The sequence below is a fragment of the Nanorana parkeri genome, unplaced genomic scaffold (genome assembly GCF_000935625.1).
Source record: "Nanorana parkeri isolate BGI_ZX_2015 unplaced genomic scaffold, ASM93562v1 scaffold329, whole genome shotgun sequence".
NCBI classification, from domain to species: domain Eukaryota; kingdom Metazoa; phylum Chordata; class Amphibia; order Anura; family Dicroglossidae; genus Nanorana; species Nanorana parkeri.
Genome location: NW_017306597.1, coordinates 341708 through 365346, shown reverse-complemented (window position 1 = coordinate 365346; position 23639 = coordinate 341708). Strand labels below are relative to the sequence as shown.

Sequence of the window (23639 nt, the reverse complement as noted above, 5' to 3'; positions counted from 1 at the left end):
AAAGACTCGCTGTCTCTAAATCCTTTCCAGCATAGGATCTTGCATGTAGATCACTCATCCCAGCCAATTCCAGTGGCCATTGCAGAACATCCACAGCAGCTTTACCAGAATTATTTTGGGACATTTTACTGGAAACAGGCCTCTGTGAACTGTATTTATAGAGTTTATATATATTCAACAGACCACTTGAAAAAACCTTGAGGTACTATTTCACAATAGATAAGCAATTCAGATTTTGTACTGCAAAGCTGGTGTTGCATATTATTCCATATAGTTTTACAGTCACACATGCTTTAGAAGGGCATTTCAATGGATAATGTGACTATATGCCAAATAAAAACAAAGTAAAAATATTAATAGTAAAAAAGCTATATCATATGGCCCCAAAAGCATCAGATGTGGCAAGCATTGAGGAAAACTTTAAAACGCGTAAGTTAGCTTTACTGAAGCCCCTAGGTTGGCCATACACTATGAGATTTTTCTTGTTCAGCCCCAAGAAAAAACTCTCAGTTCCACCATCCACAGTAACAGCATGGATGGTGAAATGCCCCCTAGCTGAGCTATTGCATTCTGACAGAGGCAAGTGTGCCACTGTCAGGATAAACGAACAGCAAATATATCTGATTGGCTGCAGTCACGAGACAAAAGTAAAATTAAAAATATGACCAGTGTATGGCCAGCTTTAAAGTACCCTTCAGCTTCAATCTGGCAGCAGTAAAAACAGATCCTAATAGTAGGCTTTAGCAATAAAAAAAATTGCCTGAAGCAGACTAAAAGTTTAAAGCCACAGATAGCAATTAGTATTTGTTCCAATATTCCCGGACTGGAGCTGAATGGTGCTCCGGACCAAGTAACATGAATATTTACAAAACGTGTACTGCACTCTGTATTGACCACCTACCCCCTCATACATTGTGCTATATCCACATACATATACTGTACATATACTGCAGATACATAATGCATCACTCTATTAAAATATGTGCTCTTCTTATCATAAATTACTGTACAAAGTCTTTAGTGCATTGTCATCTGTCGACGTGATTGAAAATAGCATCAAGTCCACAACCTGTTTATTGTGAAGTAATGAATAAACTTCAAGTAATATAAATGTTATATCATTTATTTTCACCATCACACACAGACTAGGTTCAGACAGTTTTTTTTAAACATTTTGGATGGAAAGGGGAATGGGCGTGCGGCACTTCTGCCTTACAGTACTGGGGTTCCTGCTGCGTATCCTGATCAGGACACTATCTGCAGGGAGTTTGCATGTTCTCCCCGTGCTTGTGTGGGTTTCCTTCCACACTCCAAAGACATGCTTGAAGGCTAATTGTCCCCTGTTTAAATTGGCCCTTGTATGTGTGTGAAATAGGAACCTCCGATTGTAAGCTCCTCAAAGGGCAGAGACTAATGTGAATGTACAGTAAAAGTAAAGTGCTGGGTAACTTGTCAGTGCTATATAAATACCAAAAATAAATAAATTGTCCAAAAAGTTTTGACATGAACTGTCTACTGGTATGTTCTGATTCTCTAACATTGGGAGTCTTTTTACTGATAGTTATTTCAATTATTTGTAATACTAACTTTATCAATCCCAAAATGCTATGTGCTTTGAAATGTGTATCTCCTGATTCAGTGGTAATATATCTCCAAGTTTACTTTCATGAGTGTGGTGAACAGTATGGGAATGGGATACAATACATTTTGTGGAACACAAAACCAAGAGCTGGGCACTGGTTACATGAAACATGGTTACATGAAAAAGATGCCAGTATGTTTAAAAAAAAATATATTGCATGTATTTAAAGCAATATCTATTTTCTTTTAGGTGGTCAAGCATGAAAAAGAGTTTTCCCGTTTGGGCACTAGGTTTAGAATGGTCTATGGTTGGTCTAAACAAGTATGCTGTTCTGCCAATGTGTCCAGACATAAAAGTGTGAACTGCTATTCTCACTAGTCAGCTGAAAAATAAGGAGCTGGTAGACTGTACAATACTGGATAAAGATGATCAAAAGAGACTGTAAAAGTCTGCCAATGCTGCTTCCCAAAAAAAGAACTCTTAAAAAGAGAGTAGATTGTTACTTATATTTACTTTGGATCCTCCAATCTGCAGTTTAAAGAGAATCTATCATAAAAAAAACTTTGGTTGCCGGTCTATGCCTGCTGTAGCCTCTAAAATTATTTTACGTCCAAATATCAGGCAAAGGTTTGGCACTATATCTCTTCTCTCCTTGTGTTATCTTGGATGTTTGCATTAACAATTTGAAAATTACAATTTTACAACATAATTTAGTAAATAGACCACAGCTATCCTCTCCAAAAGTATTGTGAGTGACTAGCCTAGATAGGCCAGCAGTAACGTTACCCTGGAAATTACTTTAAAATGTTGGAAGCTGTGTTATGTTGTGACTCCAGGAAAAAAATACTTTTAACCCTTGAAGTGAGGCTACACCTACACTGGAAGAGTTAACTGTTAGTTTTTGTCAAGGTTAAAAAGTTATACTCACCCAATGCTCCAAGCCAGGTTACTCTTAGACCAGTCCCTGGAGCCTTTCTCCACCTCCTGTGCAGCAGTCTGAGGTCCCGTAACTCTTCATGTCTATACACAATGTATAGACATGAGGATGTTGAGGAACATTCCAATGCTGGAGCGGAGGATGAGACAGGCTTGAGAGAGCGCTGTGACAGCTGGCCGGCTCAGAGCTTCGGGTGAGTATATATTTGTTATTTTAGCACCTAGAAAAAAAACGAGCACTAAGCCCTTGCAGTGCGGGGGTAGCCCCACTGCAAAGGTTCAGGAAAAGTTCTTCTTTAACATTGCATCACTCTATTAGCATAGTAATGGATACATTCTTATCTTAAATGAATCCACTGTATCTTGGTTCAGCTTCCAGTGTCTCAATTCAGTTCAATCAGAATATGCAATGATGATGCTGACTGTAATTCTTCAATGAGCCTGAAGGTAAAGAGGTGACTCAGAACTTTAAAGCCCAGCTGTGGGTGAGTAATGTCATATTATATATTCTGGTCATTTACCATCACATTGACCCTAACATTGCATGGTCTGGTTTTACCACCTATGGTTATACTGGTGTTCCTGTAATATGGCATTAATCACCATATGGCATTAATCAACCAAAGGGGCTTCAAAGTGGAAAGCTAATTATGCAACGTTGATGCATATGTAGTGACTGTTGCACCTGATAAGAGATTTAAATTTCTGTTCAGCCAAATTTGTGATTGAAAAATCTATTCCACACTGCAGATCAAGTCAGGAGGCACTCTTACTTTCTGGTTACGCTTTTCAGCTTCTGTATCACCTCTTTACCTTCAGTCTGATTGAAGAATCATCAGCATTATCTCTATGGGGATTCATAGCTCAATGAGCTGACACATGACAGAGGAATTTTAACCAAGATATAGTGGAGTACTTTTTATGGCTATGCATTGTGATAGAAGAGTGTAAATCAGAAGCCATGTATTTAGCTGTTCATTCAGAGTTCCACTTTAAAACATTAGAGCCATTGGATTCAGATATAACAGATGTTTTTTGCTGTAGTTATACAACCCAAGTCACGCAGAGTGGATTTCAAATTTTACGCTTTATCAGTATGAAACATACACACACTGCTTATAAAGGTCCCGTATTGCTATTATATGTCTTTCTGACGGCATTTGATCCAGCTACTTGAGTTTTTATGCTGCATATGTCTGCTGTGCCCATAAAATCTGAGACTGAGAAGCAGCAGCACAACATTTTGAGCTGTCACGTGTCACAGAACAGCTGCCTTCTTACCTCTTCTTTGCCTTTCCCCTTCTTCCCTTTAGCTTTATCTTTTTCCTTCTTTCCCTTCTTCTTCCCTTTTTCTTTCTTCCCCTTTTCCTTTTTCTTTTTATTTTTGGCCTCCTCTTTAGCTGCAAGCTCAGCAGCAACCTGAAAGATAAATATAAGAAAGAATGATGCTCTGCGGGTCATGACATTTTTCATAACTCAAACACATTTAGATATGCAATATTTGGATAGTGCAAAATATCACATCACATTAACCTCCCTGGCGGTCTGATTATGCAGGATTTTAGCATGCCAAAGCGGTACATTATTTTTCATGGCAATTTGTTGTTTTATATTGTAGGCCTGTAATTTTTAGTAAATCTTAGGAATAACTCACCTAAATCTGTCCAAACATGAGTCCGGTAGACATCCCGGGTATGATAAAGTTTGAAACACGAAATCATAAATTATAATATAATAAATAATTATAAATAATGATAAAAATTATAATATAATAATAAAAAAATGGTCCAGTAAATGGGAATTCTGGGGCGCTGCGTGATCCGTACCACAGTCAATAGAGTACAGTAAAATGCAGGCAGGGCACTGGACAAAGCTCCAGGGACAAAATTGAAGTTAAAAATTTGATACATATATGTAATTATAGCAGATTACATTGTATTGTGTGGATTCTGTGTAAATGTCATGTTTGCACTTTTGAATTTCCCGCCGGCTCCACCCCCCGCTGTGATGCCGAAAACTAAACTGAAAGACGAATGCCGTCATCAGCGCACACAGCGGGCTCGCAGGGACAAGGTAAGTGACACTTTTGCGCAATCCCAAGTGTGGCTCGGGGTTACCGCTCTTGGTACTGAAAATTAACCCTAAGCCACACTTGGGAATACCGCCAGGGAGGTTAAAGCCATCTTTGTGGAGCTTGTATGCTCTGAATACTTTCCCACATTTTCCCATAATGCTCTGGTTTTTCTCACTAACACAAATGTATTGATGTCCGCATACCTAGGCTTTACATTGGCAGAATATTTTTTTTTATTTCAATATACTTACGATGAAAGTTCCTTTTTATAGTAGGTATAGGCATTCTTTAGTCCGTGAGATTCTCAATGACCATAGTGCTGTAGAACAGACATAATGTAGGAATTCTTTTTGCTTTTAACTTCTACTTCTCATGCTGCTCTTGCTGAGTAATCAGTGAAAGTCAGGCAAGGGTTCTCCACACTGCTCTGTACCATGACAATAATTATTTCAAATGACCATGCCATGCCTAACTGATAAATTGTCCCAGGTCTAAGCATTCTTCTCTTGCAGACTTTCTTTAAATTCTGAGTTTATCTTCAATTCTCAAACCCTTCTCTACCATATAATTACCTTTCCTTCACTCTTCTGCTTTGTTAATCTTTAAAGTGTAGACATACAGAAATGGGCACTAAATCACATGAGGAAAGATCCCAAAGCGCATTTAATTGTGTGCATTTGAATAACATAAAAAAACAGTCAATGCATTTAAGGGACAGCACCACTCCATCTTCATCAGGGCTTAGAAAAATGGAATGAGGACTTGAATGGACTCAGACAAGCTGTAACAAGAGTGATCTTTATTTGGTCTGATTTACAGTGGCCTTATAATATTTATATATTGTGATCCAGCTGCAGCTGCTATGCTTATCTTTAACAAGGACATCTTCAATGTTCAGCAATAAATGCCTGTAATTTTGTTTTCATCCCAAACCCACTTTATTTATGGTGAAATTGGTGAGAAGGGTAGTTTGACCACCCCTGCTTAGGTTTCCAGGGCTTGAAAGACTGACAGCTTTTTTTAAAGCTTCATGTTTCAAACACAAACAAAAAGTAGTGAATAGCCGAACGGTGTTCGGCTCACTTCATTTCTGATCGGTCATTCACTCGGCTGCCCTCGGCAGCTTTGTGAATAGACCCCTATGTTTATAATGTACTTTTACAGTTTTTATAAAGATTTTTTAACACCTTAAAGCTAAATATACCACATAAGACTACTACCTTCCCATTCTGAGTAATCGTCAATATATCTGTTACCTATTTGAAGACCTTTTCAATAAAATTATTTTGGACCGGAAAAGTCAGTCCTCTTTAATATTGGCCTTGGGGACAAATGATGCCCTGATTTCCAGCCCTGTCTTCCCATACAAATAAGAGATCAGTTTCACCTTTCTTTCTCATACAATATTAAATAATTGTCACCTTTTGTGTACTGCCCTAAAAACACTCTCTTTGCTGAATTATAAATGAATCCAAGCACAAATAGAAATACATTTATTTTCTCTTGGTGCCTAATGATGGATCACATTTTTCACCAGTCGGCATCATAGAAATCTATCTGTTTTTATCTATTTAAGCACATACCTAAAATAACGGGTTACATTTAAAGCCCAAGTTCAGGAAAAAACATTCAGGCAAAACCGATTTTTCTTTTCCTAACAGACCACTGATGTCCCCTGTGATGATGCTAGTTCTTTTGCTATTACACACTGACTGGGTTTTGAGTCACTGAACTAAACAAGTATACACATTAGGAAAGTCACATCCTTATCTGCATACTTGTTCCACTTATATGACACATTTTTTTTTTTTAATCTATGCATGCGAGATAGGGACTTTACATTTTAAGCTCCTTGAGGGCAGGGACTGATGTGAATGTGCACTGTGTAAAGCGCTGCCTAAATTGTCAGCGCTATATAAATACAAATAATAAATACCTAGCAGATGCATAATTAGTAATTTCAGCCTCCATGTTTCTCTCAGTTTCCTTTAATCCCACTGGGGAGATGAACCCCACTTCTCATACCAATGACAGGGGTCAAAGGGATAGGAAGTAATGGGAAATATGTACAAATGGACCTGCGCTATGGTGATAGTGATACACCCATCTGCTGTGTTCAATTTGTATGGAATACACACAAATTAGCTCAAATGAAATCCAAATTTCGCTGCGCTCAAGTGAATGATCTATATAAAATGTGATACAAATCTAACAAGTTTTGTCTTTGATGCAGTTTTCTCAGAAAGATTTTATTTTCTTGTAGATATTTATCACTTTATTATATCCCACATTTGAATGTAGTGGTTTCTGAGAAAACTGCATCAAAGACAAAACTTGTTATATTTGTATCACATTTTAAATAGATCATTCACTTGAGCGCAGTGTAACTTGGATTTCATTCAAGAAATGGGAAATCCCTCAAATAGGAACAGAGGCAGCAACAAAAACATTTTACTTCAGGACCTATTAACCCCAGAATGTAGTGTGTCACAATGCATGATTTTTTGTGCACTGAGGTGTGCACTTAAAAAAAAAAATGGACTTTAACTCACGTCCACATGTGAAAAAATAGGTCCTGCTGCATTTTGTTTTTGCAATGCGCATCAAGCATTGTGGGTGTGACATAACACAGCTGTGTTCTGGAGATACAAAGAGGTGCCTTTTAGGTGCCTTTTAGCATGAACAGCACCGCAATGACCTACAGTGAGCATGGCGTGTTAGCACATTTTGAAGTGATGGGCTTGTTTTACTGCACATTACTAAAACATGCTGATGTGAATAAGCTCCTTAAGTGGACTTTGCAAGGTCCACTTATTTAATGTGTCTTCGTCTAATGCCAAAAATCTGCAATAAATAATCAAACAAAAAAACAAAACTTGTAGGGGAAAAAAGTTATAGAAAGGAAACATCACATTCCATCCACTAGAACCTGGGAACTGCTAAGTAATCCAAATCTTGGGAGAATATGCTCCTGTAGTGTTCTGTAGCTTCATCCTGCAAGATTTTGGCTACTCAGCATTTACTAGGATCATGTTGGATCAAGCGTGACGACATCCCTCTCATTATGGAAGCTGGGGGAATGGTAAGTATGTATGTAAGAATATATATACATTTTTATTGCATAGTCTAAATTTAGAGTCTCTGTCAAGTTTTCATTGTTACGTGTGCCTTCCTGTCCCTGTGTACCCCCTTTCTCTCACTTCTTGTCCTGGTGTTACCAAGATAAAATAGATTTAAAAATCTCCCCAATGGAGGTAGAGGTTGCTGTAAAAAACAGAGGTCCTAACCCTTTCTTTATAGTATTCACAAAAAGGTTTTTAAAAGAGTTGGACTTATTTTAAATGATAATACATTTACTGTCCAAAGCGGGTGCTTGTATGTATGAACTACTTAAATATAAAGACCAGAATAGTCTAGTAGTTTGTCAGTTATCGCTAAGAATGCATACAGTGTCCTAGCCAAGATAACTAACATACCATAGGACATCCCTAGTTACAGGGCAAAGGTATACATATGTCTTTCATTTGCTTTTCTGCTTTATTTACTATATTATTGGATTATTTATGTGGTTAAATGTTAGGTTTTCATCTTAAGCTTAGCGGTTTGAAGGGGGAATCTTCTGGATTGCTGCCGTCTGGACACAATATGTATGATACATATTCTGCCTCCTTGGCAGAGTTTAACATACATTTATTTCATCTTCACTGCTCTCCATTCTCATTCTGTGTCCACTGATGTTTTCAGACCCTACAGTCTGTTAGCAGATGATGCACTGACAGCAGGATACAGACAGGTTATTATTAACATGCTGTTTAACATGGACATTTGTAACACAATAGTCCTTTTTTTAGTGGTCTTTCGAGATGGCATATAACATCTGCCCAAACCTTTACAATTAATTAAATAATGATATCAAAATCTGGAAAGAATTTGTCTCTTAAATGAAAGCTTCAGGCTGGAAGTGATCAGAAATTTCAGAGCTAGACTCTGACATGGCGGCAAACTCCTGACTGGACTTAGCAGTGTAGGCACCTCCCTTCAGGGGTATTCGGTGTCATGTGCTAACATTTGATACTTATTATCGCTCCAAGGATCAAAGACAGGAGCCAGAGTACAAAGACCAAGCTGGAGCAGGGCAGTAACATGCACAAGAGGGATTAGGATCCTTTTCCACAAAGTTGCAGATACAGTGACGATAAACCTCTGCAAATGAAAGGAAATGGCTTGCAGGGGGCCATGGATGGAATCGTCATGCTGTATCTGGTATCACTTCCAATCTTTTATTGTGTAGTGATACAAAGTGACAGCTGACAGCTAAAATAAAGTAGAAATAAATCAGTCTTCTCTAAACACAGATCCCTCCTACCCCTTTTCTTAAAGTGAAGCCAAACTGTTCTCTAAAGTGCCTATGGTAACAATAGTGCTAAAGTGCAGGCACCTTGTGGTGCCCACCAGTACCCAATCCCTGTAAAGCCCCCTGGATCATAGGTCTAAGCTGTAGACAGGGCCCCAATTTCTCTGTGGGTCTACGGTAAGCCCTGACCTTACCTGTTAAAACCCCTCACTATAATTCACCTGTGTAATGCCTTGGCATTTGAAAGGTGAACAACCACGTGTGGCTTAGTGTCAGTAATGGTTGGAGCTTAAACTAAACCTGTCCTATTCTAAAACTTTTATCAACAGTCTTAAAGCATAAGGGTCTCGGACCAACTGACCAAGTCAAATTTAGGCCCATCCCCTTACTGCCATTAATCCCTGGCTGTAGCTGTCAAATGCCATAACTTCAAGAGGCCATCCAGGAATTCTAATGATGGGTGGGGAGTGGAGGTAGCATAGCACCAGTAAGTGAAAAGGCTTAATCCTCACTTAGGCACGAGTCAATGCCCCTTGTAGTGCTTGGGGTTAGATGCCACATGGTGTTGCAAAGTGACACAGGGATGGATCTAAAGACTAACACAGGTATTTGCAGGTGACACAAAATGCCTGCATTTAATCACAATTATTGTATCAGGTATTTTTCAGCCTTGTCAGTTTTTTTCTAATCTACGTATTTCACAATTTATACTGGAAAGTAGAAGTAGAAGCACCATACAGTCTATACAGTATAAGATGCTTTATGGTGGTTTAATACCTCTTCTGGTGTCTTCTGAGCAAAGATAGTCTTGGATCCACCATCTTCTTCATCAGGGAAGTCAGGGAATTTTCCTGTAGCATGTCTGAAAATAGACAAAAACATAGCTTGCATCTTTACTATTAATCAGTAAATAGAGATAAGACCCTATGACCAAAAATTAGAAAGAATCTAATGCTAGTTATTTAAGTCACCCTTTTAAAATGTTCAAATGCAAAAGACCTATTTGGGCAGTTGCAGTGACAGATTTGTTTAAGAATTAAACCAAGTAACAATTTGTAACCATTGTAAGCACCTCTGGCTGTGTTATAGTTTGTTCCACCCTCTATCTCTACCTCTGTTGCTTTGCAGTTTATTTGACAGTAAATTTTAGGAAACATATAAAAAAAAAAATAAATATAGTGGTGAGGGTTTATCAAAAATGGAGCCGATGGAATCTGGAGCAATTTCCCATAGTAACCAATCAGCTTATCTTTTCATTTTGTTCAGTTAAGCTTTTAAAATGAAAGATAGAAGCTGATTGGTTGCCATGGACAACTGCTTCAGATTATGTCTGCTCCCATTTTGATAAATCTCCCTCAATTAATATAATCAGTACATGCATGATCCACATAAATTAATCACAATGGTATTGCAATAGTGGTCCTTTAAAATAAATGTAGATTTGGTGATATCAAAATATTTTCATGTGTGGATGCTGGTGGGTCAGCCTACCTATTACCTTCTCCTATCACTTGGACATTGCAGCAATATCGCCTTCACTGATGCTGGCTATGTACATTCACAATGTAATGTCAACTAACAGTGTGGCAACATAAATAGAAAATTCCACAGTAAGAGTGAGACCCGACTCAAAATGGCCATAGCAAATGAATGGACATGGAACGTCAAATGCACAGATCTGCATTCAGATCTCTAGAATTATAAAAAATGAACTGGATAATCCAAGTCAGTGGCATGTATCCAAATTCTAAAAGGCACATGTCAAGATAGAAATATGGGAGCTGCCATTGCTAAGGCAATCAGAGGGTCAGTGATCATTTAAGGTTTAACAGTTGCTGGCCTGTCAGCTGCCTGATCTCACGCACGGCCTCCCTTCTTCTGAATGTGCAAGGTTAGGCAGTTGACAAGGGCACAATATCAATCTTTAGGCCTGTACTTTAGGCAAGAATATTCATATTCCTGCATAAGCCTCATCTTAGCTGACTCTCTAAAAATATATTTTCTGGGCCAGCTGAAACTTTAACAGTAACCACAATTAATTATTTTGACCAACATCTACAACAGAAATACTGAGAAAAAAAGAAAAGCTAAAAAGAGAATAGATAATTCAAAGTGATCAAGTGATAAGCATTACTGTAAAGCTGTTAGATTTTCATAGAACTTTCATACAAAAAAATTTCATCAGAACATTCGATAATGCCATCAGAGATTTGTAGGATGCCGTTCCAAATTTCGTTTGATTTCAACATTTAAAGGGTTATTCACAAAGCTGCCTAGTGAATAACTCATCCAAAGTGAAGTCAGCCGAACGCTGTTCGGCTATTCACTTCAGGCTTGTATGGCTGATTTCAGCCGTACATCGGCTGGTTTAGGCTGCACTTCGGTTAGCCGAACATGCTCTGTATGCTTGGCTGAGCCGAAGTGCAGAAGGACTACGACTCAGCTGAACCAACATCTGGATGGGCTGAGCCATAGCTCCGGCACCTCCCTCACTGCCGTTCGCCCATATTCACATAGGGGCCGAACAGCAGTGAGTGAATACCCGAATGCCGCCGAGCGACATTCGGCTTGGCTATTCTGCTCGGTACTTCCGTGGTACCAAGCAAATTAGGAAATCAGTGAAAAAAGTATAAAAAAATATTTAAAATGTAAATAAATAACAAATTAAAAAAAAAAAAAAAAAAAAAAAAAAAAAATAAAAAAAAAAATTGGCAGAGCTAGCAGTGACTGTTTCCTATTAGCCAGGACCTGCTAGAGTCTTCTAGCAGGTCCTGACCAATGAATAACAACTGGGCTCCACCCAGTTGTCATTGTTTAATGACAGTTCAGCGTTCCCAGGTCATTTGGGGACGCTGATCTGTCATTACAACTGGGCAGCTGTCACTTCGGCTCAGTCGAGCCGAAGCATATGCCTTCAGCTCGGCTGAGCCTCTCGGCTGCATTTGGGAGCTCTACGGGCTATGGTGATTAGCCCGTACAGCAGCCCTTCGGTTGCAGGGCTCCTGCAACCGAAGCTAGCTGAAGGATCAGCTGAAGCTACGGCTGAATCTTCGGCTAGCTTTGTCAATAACCCTCTTAATTTTGGAATGAATTTAGTTTATCTAATGAAAACCGTATTTTCTGTTAGAGTTTTGTTTGTTTGAGAGAAAATTTCCATCCTGCTCCTTTTTCTTGTCACTACGGTCAAAATCAATTGTCAATTTAACCCCATTAAGGTAGTATTAAACTCTCAAATTGTTTTTCAATAATGAATCTAGATCAAACAAATATACCGCACATTGTCCAGGAAAGAATTTCTTTACATTTTTGACCAAGCGCTTACAGCCATCATGTTTCCAAACAGCTAGCTCCAACTCTCTCAGCTCAGCTTCAACTGAACTTTCTGTTCAGTCCAAGATCATAAGGGACAGAGCAGTCTCCAGCATCTACTAGCTTGGAAAAGGAAGGAAGGAGAAGCAGAAAACAGGGAGCATGGGAGTGGCTTGCCTTGCTGTGCCTGAGTGTTTGGGGGGCACACACAGCTTAGTAGCACACACAAGGGTGGCTCCTTAGGACCATGCAAGTGAAATGAGCCACCCTAAAACCGGATATCAGGTTCAGTGCCCATAACTATTGGTCTCAATCAATAGTTGCGTGTAAAAAAAATCTCAAAATATTTATTCTTATTACATACTCTAAACACATGGGATTTTATAAGAATGGCTGGCATGCTGCAACTGGGTGATTTAGTCAGGTGGAAGAATGCTGCTATAGTGGACTGTGGAAGTGGAACTATGATCAACACTGTGAGGAAAATGTAAACTGTGCTTTCCTGAGCAACCAGTCAGCTACCCTCATTAATTTTATAACCTTCAGCAGAAACAAGATCTACCAGAGAAACAGGCCTTCAGTTAAAATAGTGCAAACTTTATTAATCACATACAATGTTAAAACAATGCAGATTAAAAAGGGGACTAAGCTTCCACAGCTTCCACAGCTAGTCTATACACCATTAATAGATAACTAGTTCCATTGTGCATAAATACATTCCAGTCCATCAGAATTCCTCAACGCATTTCACCTGCTGTAACTGCTGTACAGGGAGCATAACCTCAGGATCACTGCCTAAGCAGCCAGTGGATGGAAACTGACTTCTCCCTTGGATGCAATCCTGGTTGCGCTCCCTGCACTGTGGTTACGTACCCTGGGGGAGCCGTCGTCTGGACGTGCCTTTTATCTGACTTCATGTTCATTCCATACTGGCTCACAGTAAGATGTTAAAGTAAACTTTAATGTTCACAATCTCTGTTATACTAATTGTGAAACTCATCAGCAAATATGGTTTATTTGTAATACTGTATATCACAGCTTGCCGAAATACTCTCCTGAGGAAGCCGTTACCGGCGAAACGTGTTGAGGAAGCTGCAGTGTTTTGGCATCAATATCTATGTCATTCTGATGGACTGGAATGTATTTATGACACAATGGAACTAGATATCTATTAATGGTGTATAGACTAGCTGTGGAAGCTTAGTCCCCTTTTTAATCTGCATTGTTTTAACATTTTATGTGATTAATAAAGTTTGCCCTGTTTTAACTGAAGGCCTTACCTGTGCACCTAAAAAAGCCCCTTTCCAGCTGCATGCTGGGTTTTCTGTTTCTCTGGAGTGTGGTGCTTAGACCTTCCTCTGCTGATTCATTCCTATACAACATTCAGTAGAAACAAGAAAAGGAGAAGTTGATAATTTCTATGGGCAACAATGAAAGTTGGATACAGTATTTTGCAAAGCATAACAGAACTGTGATTTTCAGCACAAAATAAATTGTGTAACAGTGGTCACATTATTTCTCAGATATACAAAAGGTATGTTTAAAGAGAAAACTTGTGGGTGGTATATAAAAGGCATTGAGGTGTAGTTTAGACATGTAGAGCTCCAAAGGATTTTATGCTGAGACTACTGAGCTATTCTTGGCAGGAATCCTTTATTGATTGTGGGAACTGACCTACCATGAGCATACAGGCTAAAGGCAATGAGTTGGTTTGCAAGACCTTTTATTCAATCACTGGCTTCTCCTTACTAATAGCAGGGTTTGACATAACATGGCCCACTGATCTGCTGCAGTCCATCTGCTTTCCAAGGGAAGCAAAAGCCAAAAGGACAAAGGCAGAATCATTATTTATTGCCTGTCCTATCAACACCTTCTGTACCGAGGCAGCACCAGCATTCCTCTCCCACAGATCTCTAATCAATGAGCTGTTTCTAGGGTATTGTATAATGCTAAGGCCTCAACTGTTGTGGCATAAAATCAATGAACAGTCTATTCTAATTTTTTTAACAAGATGAAAATTTCTGTCTGATAAGGATTCCTTAGTTATGGGTAAATGTGCTCAACATCACAACCTTGGGAAGCCTTTAGTTTTCACAACTCGATCCTCACCCAGTTGTTGTAAGTGACGCTTGAATAGAGAAAGTTGCTTGCAAACATCGTGGCTATCTGCAGCCACACTAACAGAGGCAAAATGCTATTTGTTAAGTGTTAATTCAATTAGGATACACTGCAGGTGTGACAAAGGAATAACATGTAAGCTTGTATGGTATTCAGCCTCAAGTAAGAATAATGACAGTCTATGCCGTTAAAGTGACACTAAACTGAGGAGTTAAATCTTAAAAATGTATTCAAGTATATTAACTATTAATAAAAATGTAGGTTATTTGTACATCACTGAGCAGTAGATACTCAAATCAACTCTGAATTGGTGCTGACACTGTCCTTCCTTCTGGAGGGTTGCAACTTTTGTTCCCCACGATCCCTGTGTGTGTATTGTAAAGTAATCACCGCTCCAAGCTCACTCCTGTAATGGACTACAATCTTATGTTTAGTTTACTAATTTGTATTGAGATTGTAGTCCATCATGCGAGCAAGCTTGGAGCAGTGGCTAATTTACAACACACACAGGAACCATGGGGAAAAATGTAGCCACCCTCTAGAACAGTGATGGCAAACCTATGGCACGCATGCCACAGAGGGCATGCAAAGGATCCTCTGGTGGCACGCGAGCCTTGGTGCCGGTTCCCGGGGCCCGCGCACTCCAGGTTCTCACCTGGGGTGCTCTGTGCGGGCCTCTGATGTTCCACGGGTCTCCAAGTCACATTAAGATTTTAAAGTTGGCCGCCGCAAATAGTTTCAGCCTTCTTTAAATCTGGAAGGTTCCCAGATCCTATTTAATATATTGCTGAACCGGCAATATATTAAATGAAAATAATCTCGTGATGGTCCAGTCGCGGATCACTATGATATGCATCTCTTGCTGATGCAGACCATACTGGTCAGTCTATTGTGGTGCCGCTGCTCATAGGCAGGAGCGATTAGTATGGCCTGCATTAGCCAGAGATGCAGATCACACTGATCTCCACTGGACCACCAGGATAATCCCCAAGTGCCTCACTGGACCTCAGGGATGCAGCCCCCTCCCTGCAAAACAGGTAAGCAGGAGAGGGGGCAATTTTTTAATTAGTAATTTTTATTGTTAAAAGTTGTGTGCTGTGTGTGTTTTATTGAGTGTGTGTTTTTAATTAGTGTGTGTGATGTGTGTTTTTTTAATGAAGATCTGTGAGTGTGTTTTTAATATGTGTGTGTTTTATTGAGTGTGTTTTTTAATGTGTGTATTTTTTTAATGAGTGTGTGCTGTGTGTGTTTAATTACATGTGTGATGTGTGTGTGTGTTTTTTATAATGAGTATGTGATATGTGTATTTTTTTATGTGTGTGATATGTGTGTGATGTGTGTGTTTCATTACATGTGTGATGTGTGTGTGTTTTTTATAATGAGTATGTGATATGTGTATTTTTTATGTGTGTGATGTGTGATGTGTGTGTATTCAGTATATAAATGTTTGAATATGTGTGTTTCTCTATTTTGACTAAGGCATTGATGCTGAACCTTATTTAAACCCCAGTGCCCAAACTGCAACACAATACCAACTTATTTTCAGTGTTGGCACTTTGAGATAAATAAATTGATTTTGCACTCGGGTTAAAAAACATTATCCATCATTGCTCTAGAAGGAAGGACAGTGTCAGCATGATTTCTGAGATGATTTGAGGATCTACAGCTGAGTGATTCACAAAAAAGATGTTTGTTAATAGTTAAGTTACTTGAAAGAATATTTAAGATTACATTCCTTTAGTGTCATTTTAAAATCTAGCCATTCTCTAACGGTCATTTCTCTACTTCAGCTTTGTAAATAAAAGCAGGTATCTGATTGGTGCAATTTATTTTTTGGGATTTATCAATGAAGCTATTACATTCATAACTTTTGTGGTCTACTGGCTAAAGTTATTGGACATCAAGCTAACCATGGGTTTTACCTTTAGATCTAAGGCTAACCCTAGACCCTAATCTTAACTCTTCACCCTAAATGTAGCCCTTACTATAACTCACCTGTATCTACAACATAACAATGTTATTTCTGGTGATGTCATGCACTTGCAAATTGAGTTTGAACTTGAGTTTAAATCCACAGAAGAAAAATAGTGTTCAGTGAGGGGCTGTTGGGGATTTGTCTGTCAGTGACAGGTGAGTAAATAGATATTGGTATCCAGCGGCACCTGCACTTTTTTTGTTAAATAAGAGGCCAAATATATACATCACTTGTTTACACAGAATGACAGCTTTTCCTTTCTTACAACTTGTAAAAACAACATTGAAATAGGCTGCCTGTGCATGTAACAAGTCTTTGCAACCGTGGAAAAAGTAAAAGATTTTGAGTGATGTGTGAAAAAATACATCTTCTTGAGAGGCTTCCTAACATATGTTATCCTATGATTATTGGAGAGAGTTTTAGACAAATTGCCATATCCAGCTTTACTTGGTAATTCACAAACTATACAATATAATACATAGATCGTCTTTTTAATAGGTACGTTATATAATTGTTTTATTTTATTGTTATGTAGACTTTGCTACTTTACATAGTAAATGGCATGATCTTTAACTACGTATTCAAATGGAACTCACACTCAGTGACTTTTCACACGCATTTAAAGGGTTCCTTGGAAACTGCACTATGGGTTATCTCTTCCGTTTATCAGAATAACTTCCTATGTAACATCTAACTATGGGAAACTAAAATAAAAAGAATACAATAGAATGGTAACATGTAAAGACTACACACGTGGTTTTGTTTGTGCACATTAAAATGAGATGATTAAATTACCATCTAAATATAGATATACAGAAAGGACCTATTGGAATACCTGGCCCTGTATACAGTTACATATGCTTGTCACTTAATGTCACTTGCATTAGACTGAACTAGCCTGTTGCAATGATCTGAAGTATAGCATTACAGTGCAATTGAATTAAAGTAAACGTTAAACCCAATCACTAAACTCTCATATAATGTTTACTAGGGATGCACTGAAATTTCGGCCCCTGAAACATATCGGTCGAAAATGGCACTTTGGGCAAAATATCAAAAGTACCATCTTACGGCCGAAATTGCAATGCATTCCTAGTTTCTCTCCTCCCCTCTGTGCAGTGCTCTGTGTCCCCTCTGACACAGCGCAGCATCCAGCGGGGAGGAGAGAAATTGTCAGCAAACCGCACTGCCCTGCTCAGCCTCCTCTGACAGATCAGGATGGAGAGCAGTGTGGGGGAGGAGAAAGCTCTGAGTGGCATTGTCACAGGAGGCTGAGATCTCCTCCCGCACCGTCCTGCTCAGCCTATTGTGAAAGATCCGGATGGAGAGCGGTGTGGGAAAAGAGAGAATTCTGAGTGGCAATGTCACAGGAGGCCGAGCTCTCCTCCCGTACCACCCTGCTGTTCTTCTGTAACAAGACGTATTTAATATTTATTTTTTACTGGTATTTATATAGCACTGACAATTTTACGCAATGCTTTACATAGTTCACATTCACATCAGTCCCTGCCCTCAAGGAGCTTACAATCTAAGGTCCCTATCTCACATGCATACATACAGGGCCAATTAAGTCAAGAGCCAATTAAGATACCAGCATGGCCGATTTCCTGCTAGGCAATGTAGGCATCTGCCTACAGGCACCCTTCACAGAGGGGCACCGCCTGTCTGTATTATTTAATCATTTTTTACAGTCCTCCTCCTGGCCTGACCAGGGGCCAGGTGACCTCAGGAAAGACAGGTAGGGGTTACCCCAACCCCTTATTATTGGGGTGGGTCTTCCTTTTCAATCCCGGGAGGTGTTTAGGAGTCGTGGGTGTGGGTCTCTCTTTTTATCCGAGGGGGGGGGGGCAGATTTCTCTGTCTGCCTACAGGCTCCTGAGAGGTAAGTCCAGCCCTGCCTGCCAGCATGTCTTTGGAGTGTGTGTGGAAATCAGAGTACCTCGAGGAAACCCACACAAGCACGGGGAAAACATCATATTCACCAACCAGGTGAAAACCTGCTTTGGAAGTTTGCATGTGAGGATGCACAGACTTTGGAAAGTAGACACATGTAGCGAGCTGTTTGCAATGCATTATATTAATACATGATTAAATGTATGTTTTAAATGCACACAGTGTAAATATCTCATTTTGATTGGTATTAGACTCTTGCAATGCCCTAATTACTACTTTGTATTATTTGTTAATATAAACAGCCAATATTACTGCTGTACATTGCTTCTTTCTTCACAATCTGACTCTTAAGAAATATTATCCAAGTGATCCATGTAGAGCTATATATTAATGGAAACTGATGTATTAAAAACAGCAAGAGTCACAAGGCTTGTTTTGTTTTATGACACTTTGTCTTGGAAAAAAGAAATCACACAGGAGTGAATTTATCAAAACTGTTAAGAAGCTGATTGGTTGCCATGCACAGCTACTCCAGATTGTGTCTGCTCCAGTTTTGACAAATTGGGCAAGTTAAAGAAGTTTAATCTTTGACTTCAAACAAAGAATACAAAATAAATAATTATTAAATTAAAAAATATAGGGGGTTAGTCGTTACTGAGCTAAAGGATACAGCCATAGCTTCGGCTGATCCTTCGGGTCTCTTCGGCTGCAGCAGCCCTTCGGTTCAGTCGAACTGAAGGGCTGCTGTACGGGCTACTCACAAGGCCGGCCGTTCGCCCCCGCAAATGACAGCTGGGCGGAGACATGCATGATCTAACGGCTGGCTCCACCCAGTTGTAATGACAGATCAGCGTCCCCAAATGACCTGGGGACGCTGATCTGTCATTAAACAATAACAACTGGGCAGAGCCGACCGTAATGTACCGGCCGGCTCCGCCCAATTGTTATTCATTGGCTGAGACCTGCTAGAAGACTCTAGCAGGTGCCAGCCAATAGAAAACAGTTAGGAGGAGCTAGCTCCGCCCAATTGTTTTTCTTTTGCTGGCATCTGTGACAGCATTTTTTAAAAATAATTTTTAATTTTTTTTCTCTTTTCTTTCAACTATTTTAATTATTTTTTAATTTTCCTACATGTAAAAACAATTTTTAAACTTTTTTTTATTTATTTCACTTTTTTTTCTATTCTGTTTGGTACCACGGAGGTACCGAGCAGAATAGCCGAGCCGAATGCCGCTCAGTGACATTCGGCTATTCACTCACAGCCGTTCGCCCCCTATGAGAATAGGGGTGAACAGCAGCGAGTAAGCTGCCAGAGCTTCGGCTCAGCTGATCCGAAAGCAGCCGTACAAAGCAGATTTACGGCTGATTTCAGCCGATGTATCACTGAAATCAGCCGTACACGCTAGAAGTGAATAGCCGAACAGCGTTCGGCTCTGTTCACTTCGGCTCGGTTATTCACAGGGCTGCTATTGGCAGCTTTGTGAATAACCCTCATGGTGTTTTTATTTGCTGTGTGTACTAGGTAAGTGTGTATCTACTTAAAGGGGAAAGAAAAAAAAGAGAAAAAAAGAAGAGAAAAAAACAAGTGATAATTCGGAGTTCTAAAAAAAAGGAAAATTAGGAAATAGTTGACGTTTACAGTTAGAGCACTTTATATGGCAAGATAATGTAAATGACTTGATGCTACTGAGGCATGAATCTGTCAGTAGTTTAGTAAAGTATGCTGATACGCACACCAATAATGATTTTCAATAAAGATCTTACTAAACAGGTTTTACATTATCCGTGTTTCTGTAATACATTCAGTAAAGCCAGATGTTTTTGAAAACCTTCCAGGTTGTTGTCATATGCTGCTAATTCTTCCATTGTCATGACTGCATTTATAGGGGTTGATTTAGTAATGGCAAATAGGGAATTTTCTCTTAGCTTAGTGAATGCGGGGAAATCCATTTTGCAAAGAATACTCAATCACATTCAAGGACAATTTAAAAAAAAACAACAGTATTTTTGCATGCACATGATTGGATGATAGAAGTCAGCAGAACTTATTATTCATTAAGCTAAGGGAAACTCCTTTGCAAAGTGAAGAGCCTATTTGCCTTTAGTAAATCAGCCCCACAGTGCCTATAGAGGTGCAGGCAATTTTCAGTGCAATGATACTGCTGTATGAGTGGCGAAAAACCCCTTTCTAATATTTTGATATGCACATTGCCAGCACTTACAGCAGGGCAACTTCTGGGGAATGGTAGCAACATGGGACAGTTTCAACAAATATGAAGATGAGACTCTTTATCTGTATTACACCTCCAGCAGACAGCAGAAATTGTGAAAATATTGTGAAAATATTGTTTGTAGTGTGGCAAGGTACCTATAGCACCATTATAGAATGTAATATTTGTTTTATTTTAAAAAATTATTAAAAAATGTAATCGTTTTTTCTTAGAAGTGACAGGACTTTGAATGCTTATGACATAAGATCTAAGCTTTTTTTGCACTGTTGTGGGTGCTCCGGGCATGCACCTATTCCCTGACCCAGCTATCTCTTTTAATACATATAAAACAATGCCACCCAGATATTACGGGTGCTTGTACACAATCTCTTACTCAAAACAGTGTAATATCAAAGCGCATACTTCAAGAATGATTTACTTTAAAGTCCTGCAGACTCTACGTCATCTGTAGGTAACCAACAGGCGTGAAAACAAATCAAGATTCTTGAGAAGATTACTTTTCAAACTGCACCTGTGGTATGTCATAGAGTGCAAAAGGGTATGATAACCAGAGGAGGCGAAAAAGGTAAATAAAACCTACAGCTAGACCAACTACTTCTAAAGGGCTAAAAGACGGTGTCAAGCAACTACTGCTTTGCTAGGATCTGTGGGTGCACTGAATGCAATCAAATGCTTCTTGTAACACAATTCCCTCATTGCCCTCATCTTTTAACCTTGTTTTGGATTTTTTAAGCACATTGTGAATAGAAGTCCCTTGGATACTCTTTTCTTCTAACACCAAGACTACTTAAAATATGTTGTCTACTCCCAAGTGATTAACTTCGTCAGCTCCCACAACTGCCTTTTCTACATAGTGGATGCTGAGAAAACACTCTCCTAATCAGACTAGACAGCAAAGGGATCACTGCGTTGACCTTAGTGCAATGACCACTTTGAACAGTACTGAAAACTTTTTACAGTTAGTCAAGGCAGTGTAATTGAGAAAGAAGGAGTGCTCTTTACATTTAATGCTTTGGGAATAACATGAGGATTAAGGCATACATTATAATCACGGTTCTCAGGAGGATTCCACCCTGCTGATTGCAGGCAGGAAACTACACTCTCCTGATAGAGGCCCTTGTGCCACCTCCCACTTGCGCTAATGGTGACTTGATTTATGGGAGGTTGTGATTTCTACATCTCTGTCTTGCACCGAGATTTATCCCCTGTCTGGCACGGAGGCCTGCCTTTCTTTTCTTAGGATTAGAAACCTGCTCCAGGGTAAATCAAGCATGTGAGGAGCGTGAGACATTTAAACACAGAAACACTGGATTCTGATGGTAGATAAGAAGCTTTTGGCCCACTGGGGTTAAACAGATTCCACTTGCAGTTGTATACTAATCCCCACAAACAACTGTAGCCACTATGCTATTTCTATGCTGGATGGGGCCCTAAACTACAGAAAAATGAAAGAAAAGAAAGGTGTGGGCAAATACTTGTGAAAACCTTGTTTACTGGATAAACCTTAGTTACAGGTAGGCTTGATAAAACACACAAGTACATGAACAAGGGACTGTGGCTTTGTGATAAGAGTGAAAGTAGCATTCAGGGTGGGCCGTGTATCCTTTTTGTTGTTAGTTGAACTTCCCATGTTTCCTACTTTCCTCATACTGAGGGGATTATTGCACTTGTTCCACTCGACATGATCTAGTGAAAACGTAATACAGAAAAAGCGTTCACCCAAATAAGCTTTTTTTCTTCTGGGGGAGGCTCAATGAAAAACAGCAAACTTGAGAAAGCAAAAGGAACAAAACAGTATAGATTTCTGTAGCCACAGGTGTGGTTATTTGTAAAACTCAGCAGTCTTTTGAGAAGGCCTGATAATGCCCTGCTTTCCTATGGTTAGTGAAAGGAAAACATCCTCTTGAATTAATGGGACTTTATGCCACGTCTGGGGGATTTCCTTCCCTCTGACCACAACCTCATTTTTTACTACGTTGTTCATTAAACTCACACCTGTGGCAGCAGCCTTCCTGCCCTCCTGGAGCTCAGCAGTGAAGGTTGGATGTGTACAATCCATAGAGTTCAGCATGCAGCAAATGCCGCTGCTTGCCAGCTATGTCTTGAGGATACCTGGGGCCAGGAATAACTTCTCATCATAAATATTTTATATTCACAAAGATTAAATCCATGCTATGCGAATGAAATCTGCATACTTTCCACAAACTGCCTGTTAGCCTTATACTACATGCTTACTATGCAGTCTTGTTGCTTCTGTTTCAAAATGCAAGCTGACAGATGTATCTGGTTTGCATTTTCTTTATTTAGATAGAGTGAGTGCAAAAGAGGTTGCTACCTTGTCTCCTATATACAAAACCTTTACAGTTTAAACAAACGTAAAACATCTCAAACTGAAACCAGCATATAATACTGTACATGACCTACTTTTAATTAAATTAGAACAATGTTAGACATGTGAATCTCACCTAGAGATTAGGAATTATACATTCATTTACAGGAATTTACATGCTCAGGAATGCAAAGACAAAGCTGCTTACAATGATACAAAGAATTCAATTAGAAGGTTTTTTGGAGTTGGCCTAGATATACTTGCGTCAACACCTGGCTCAGTAATATTCGAATACTTACACTACTACGCAAGAAAATTGATAAAGTGGCATGACATTCTATATAGGTACATGCTACATGCTATGTTTTTTTAAAAAAAGGCAAATGCCGTTTTTGAACAAAACTTCCACCTCCACACACATGCACACCTTCCTCAGTACTTTAAAAAATATATGCATAAATAAAAAATCAGATGCAGGCGAAATGTATTTTTCAATGCCAAGGATGGTGGGTAGAGTTTATGAACCAGGCACTGTGAGGTTCCCCAAAAAGTATATGCATGTGCTTGCAAGGGCCTTAGAAAATTATTGCTGAATTATGACGCAACGTCTTTAAGTCAATTTACTCATGCCAATCACTGTCAATGTTACATTTTTCTTTGCTTATGCAACCTCCATTGTGCAAATGAGTTAACTGGCTTTTCACTGTCATCCATTCCTATAATGTGTTGTAGATCTATTTTTGCAATGTTGAATGAGAAATAGTTTATGTGATTCTATCGATTTTTTGTAAAAGCAAATGCAAAAATTCTTGAAAAGAAGGAAAATGATTGCTGTCTT

General features: G+C 39.2%; 1 protein-coding gene across 1 annotated transcript in view; it reads right to left on the bottom strand.

Moving 5' to 3' along the window:
* The window catches only part of IQCA1 (IQ motif containing with AAA domain 1), a 143506-nt gene that overhangs the window by 31957 nt on the left and 87910 nt on the right, over positions 1 to 23639 (bottom strand). The window contains exons 6-7 of the mRNA XM_018558266.1: positions 9724 to 9808; positions 3800 to 3937 (exon numbers count right to left, since the gene is read on the bottom strand). Of these exons, the coding sequence (XP_018413768.1) occupies positions 3800 to 3937; positions 9724 to 9808 (223 nt within the window). The remainder of the gene's footprint in view (positions 1 to 3799; positions 3938 to 9723; positions 9809 to 23639) is intronic.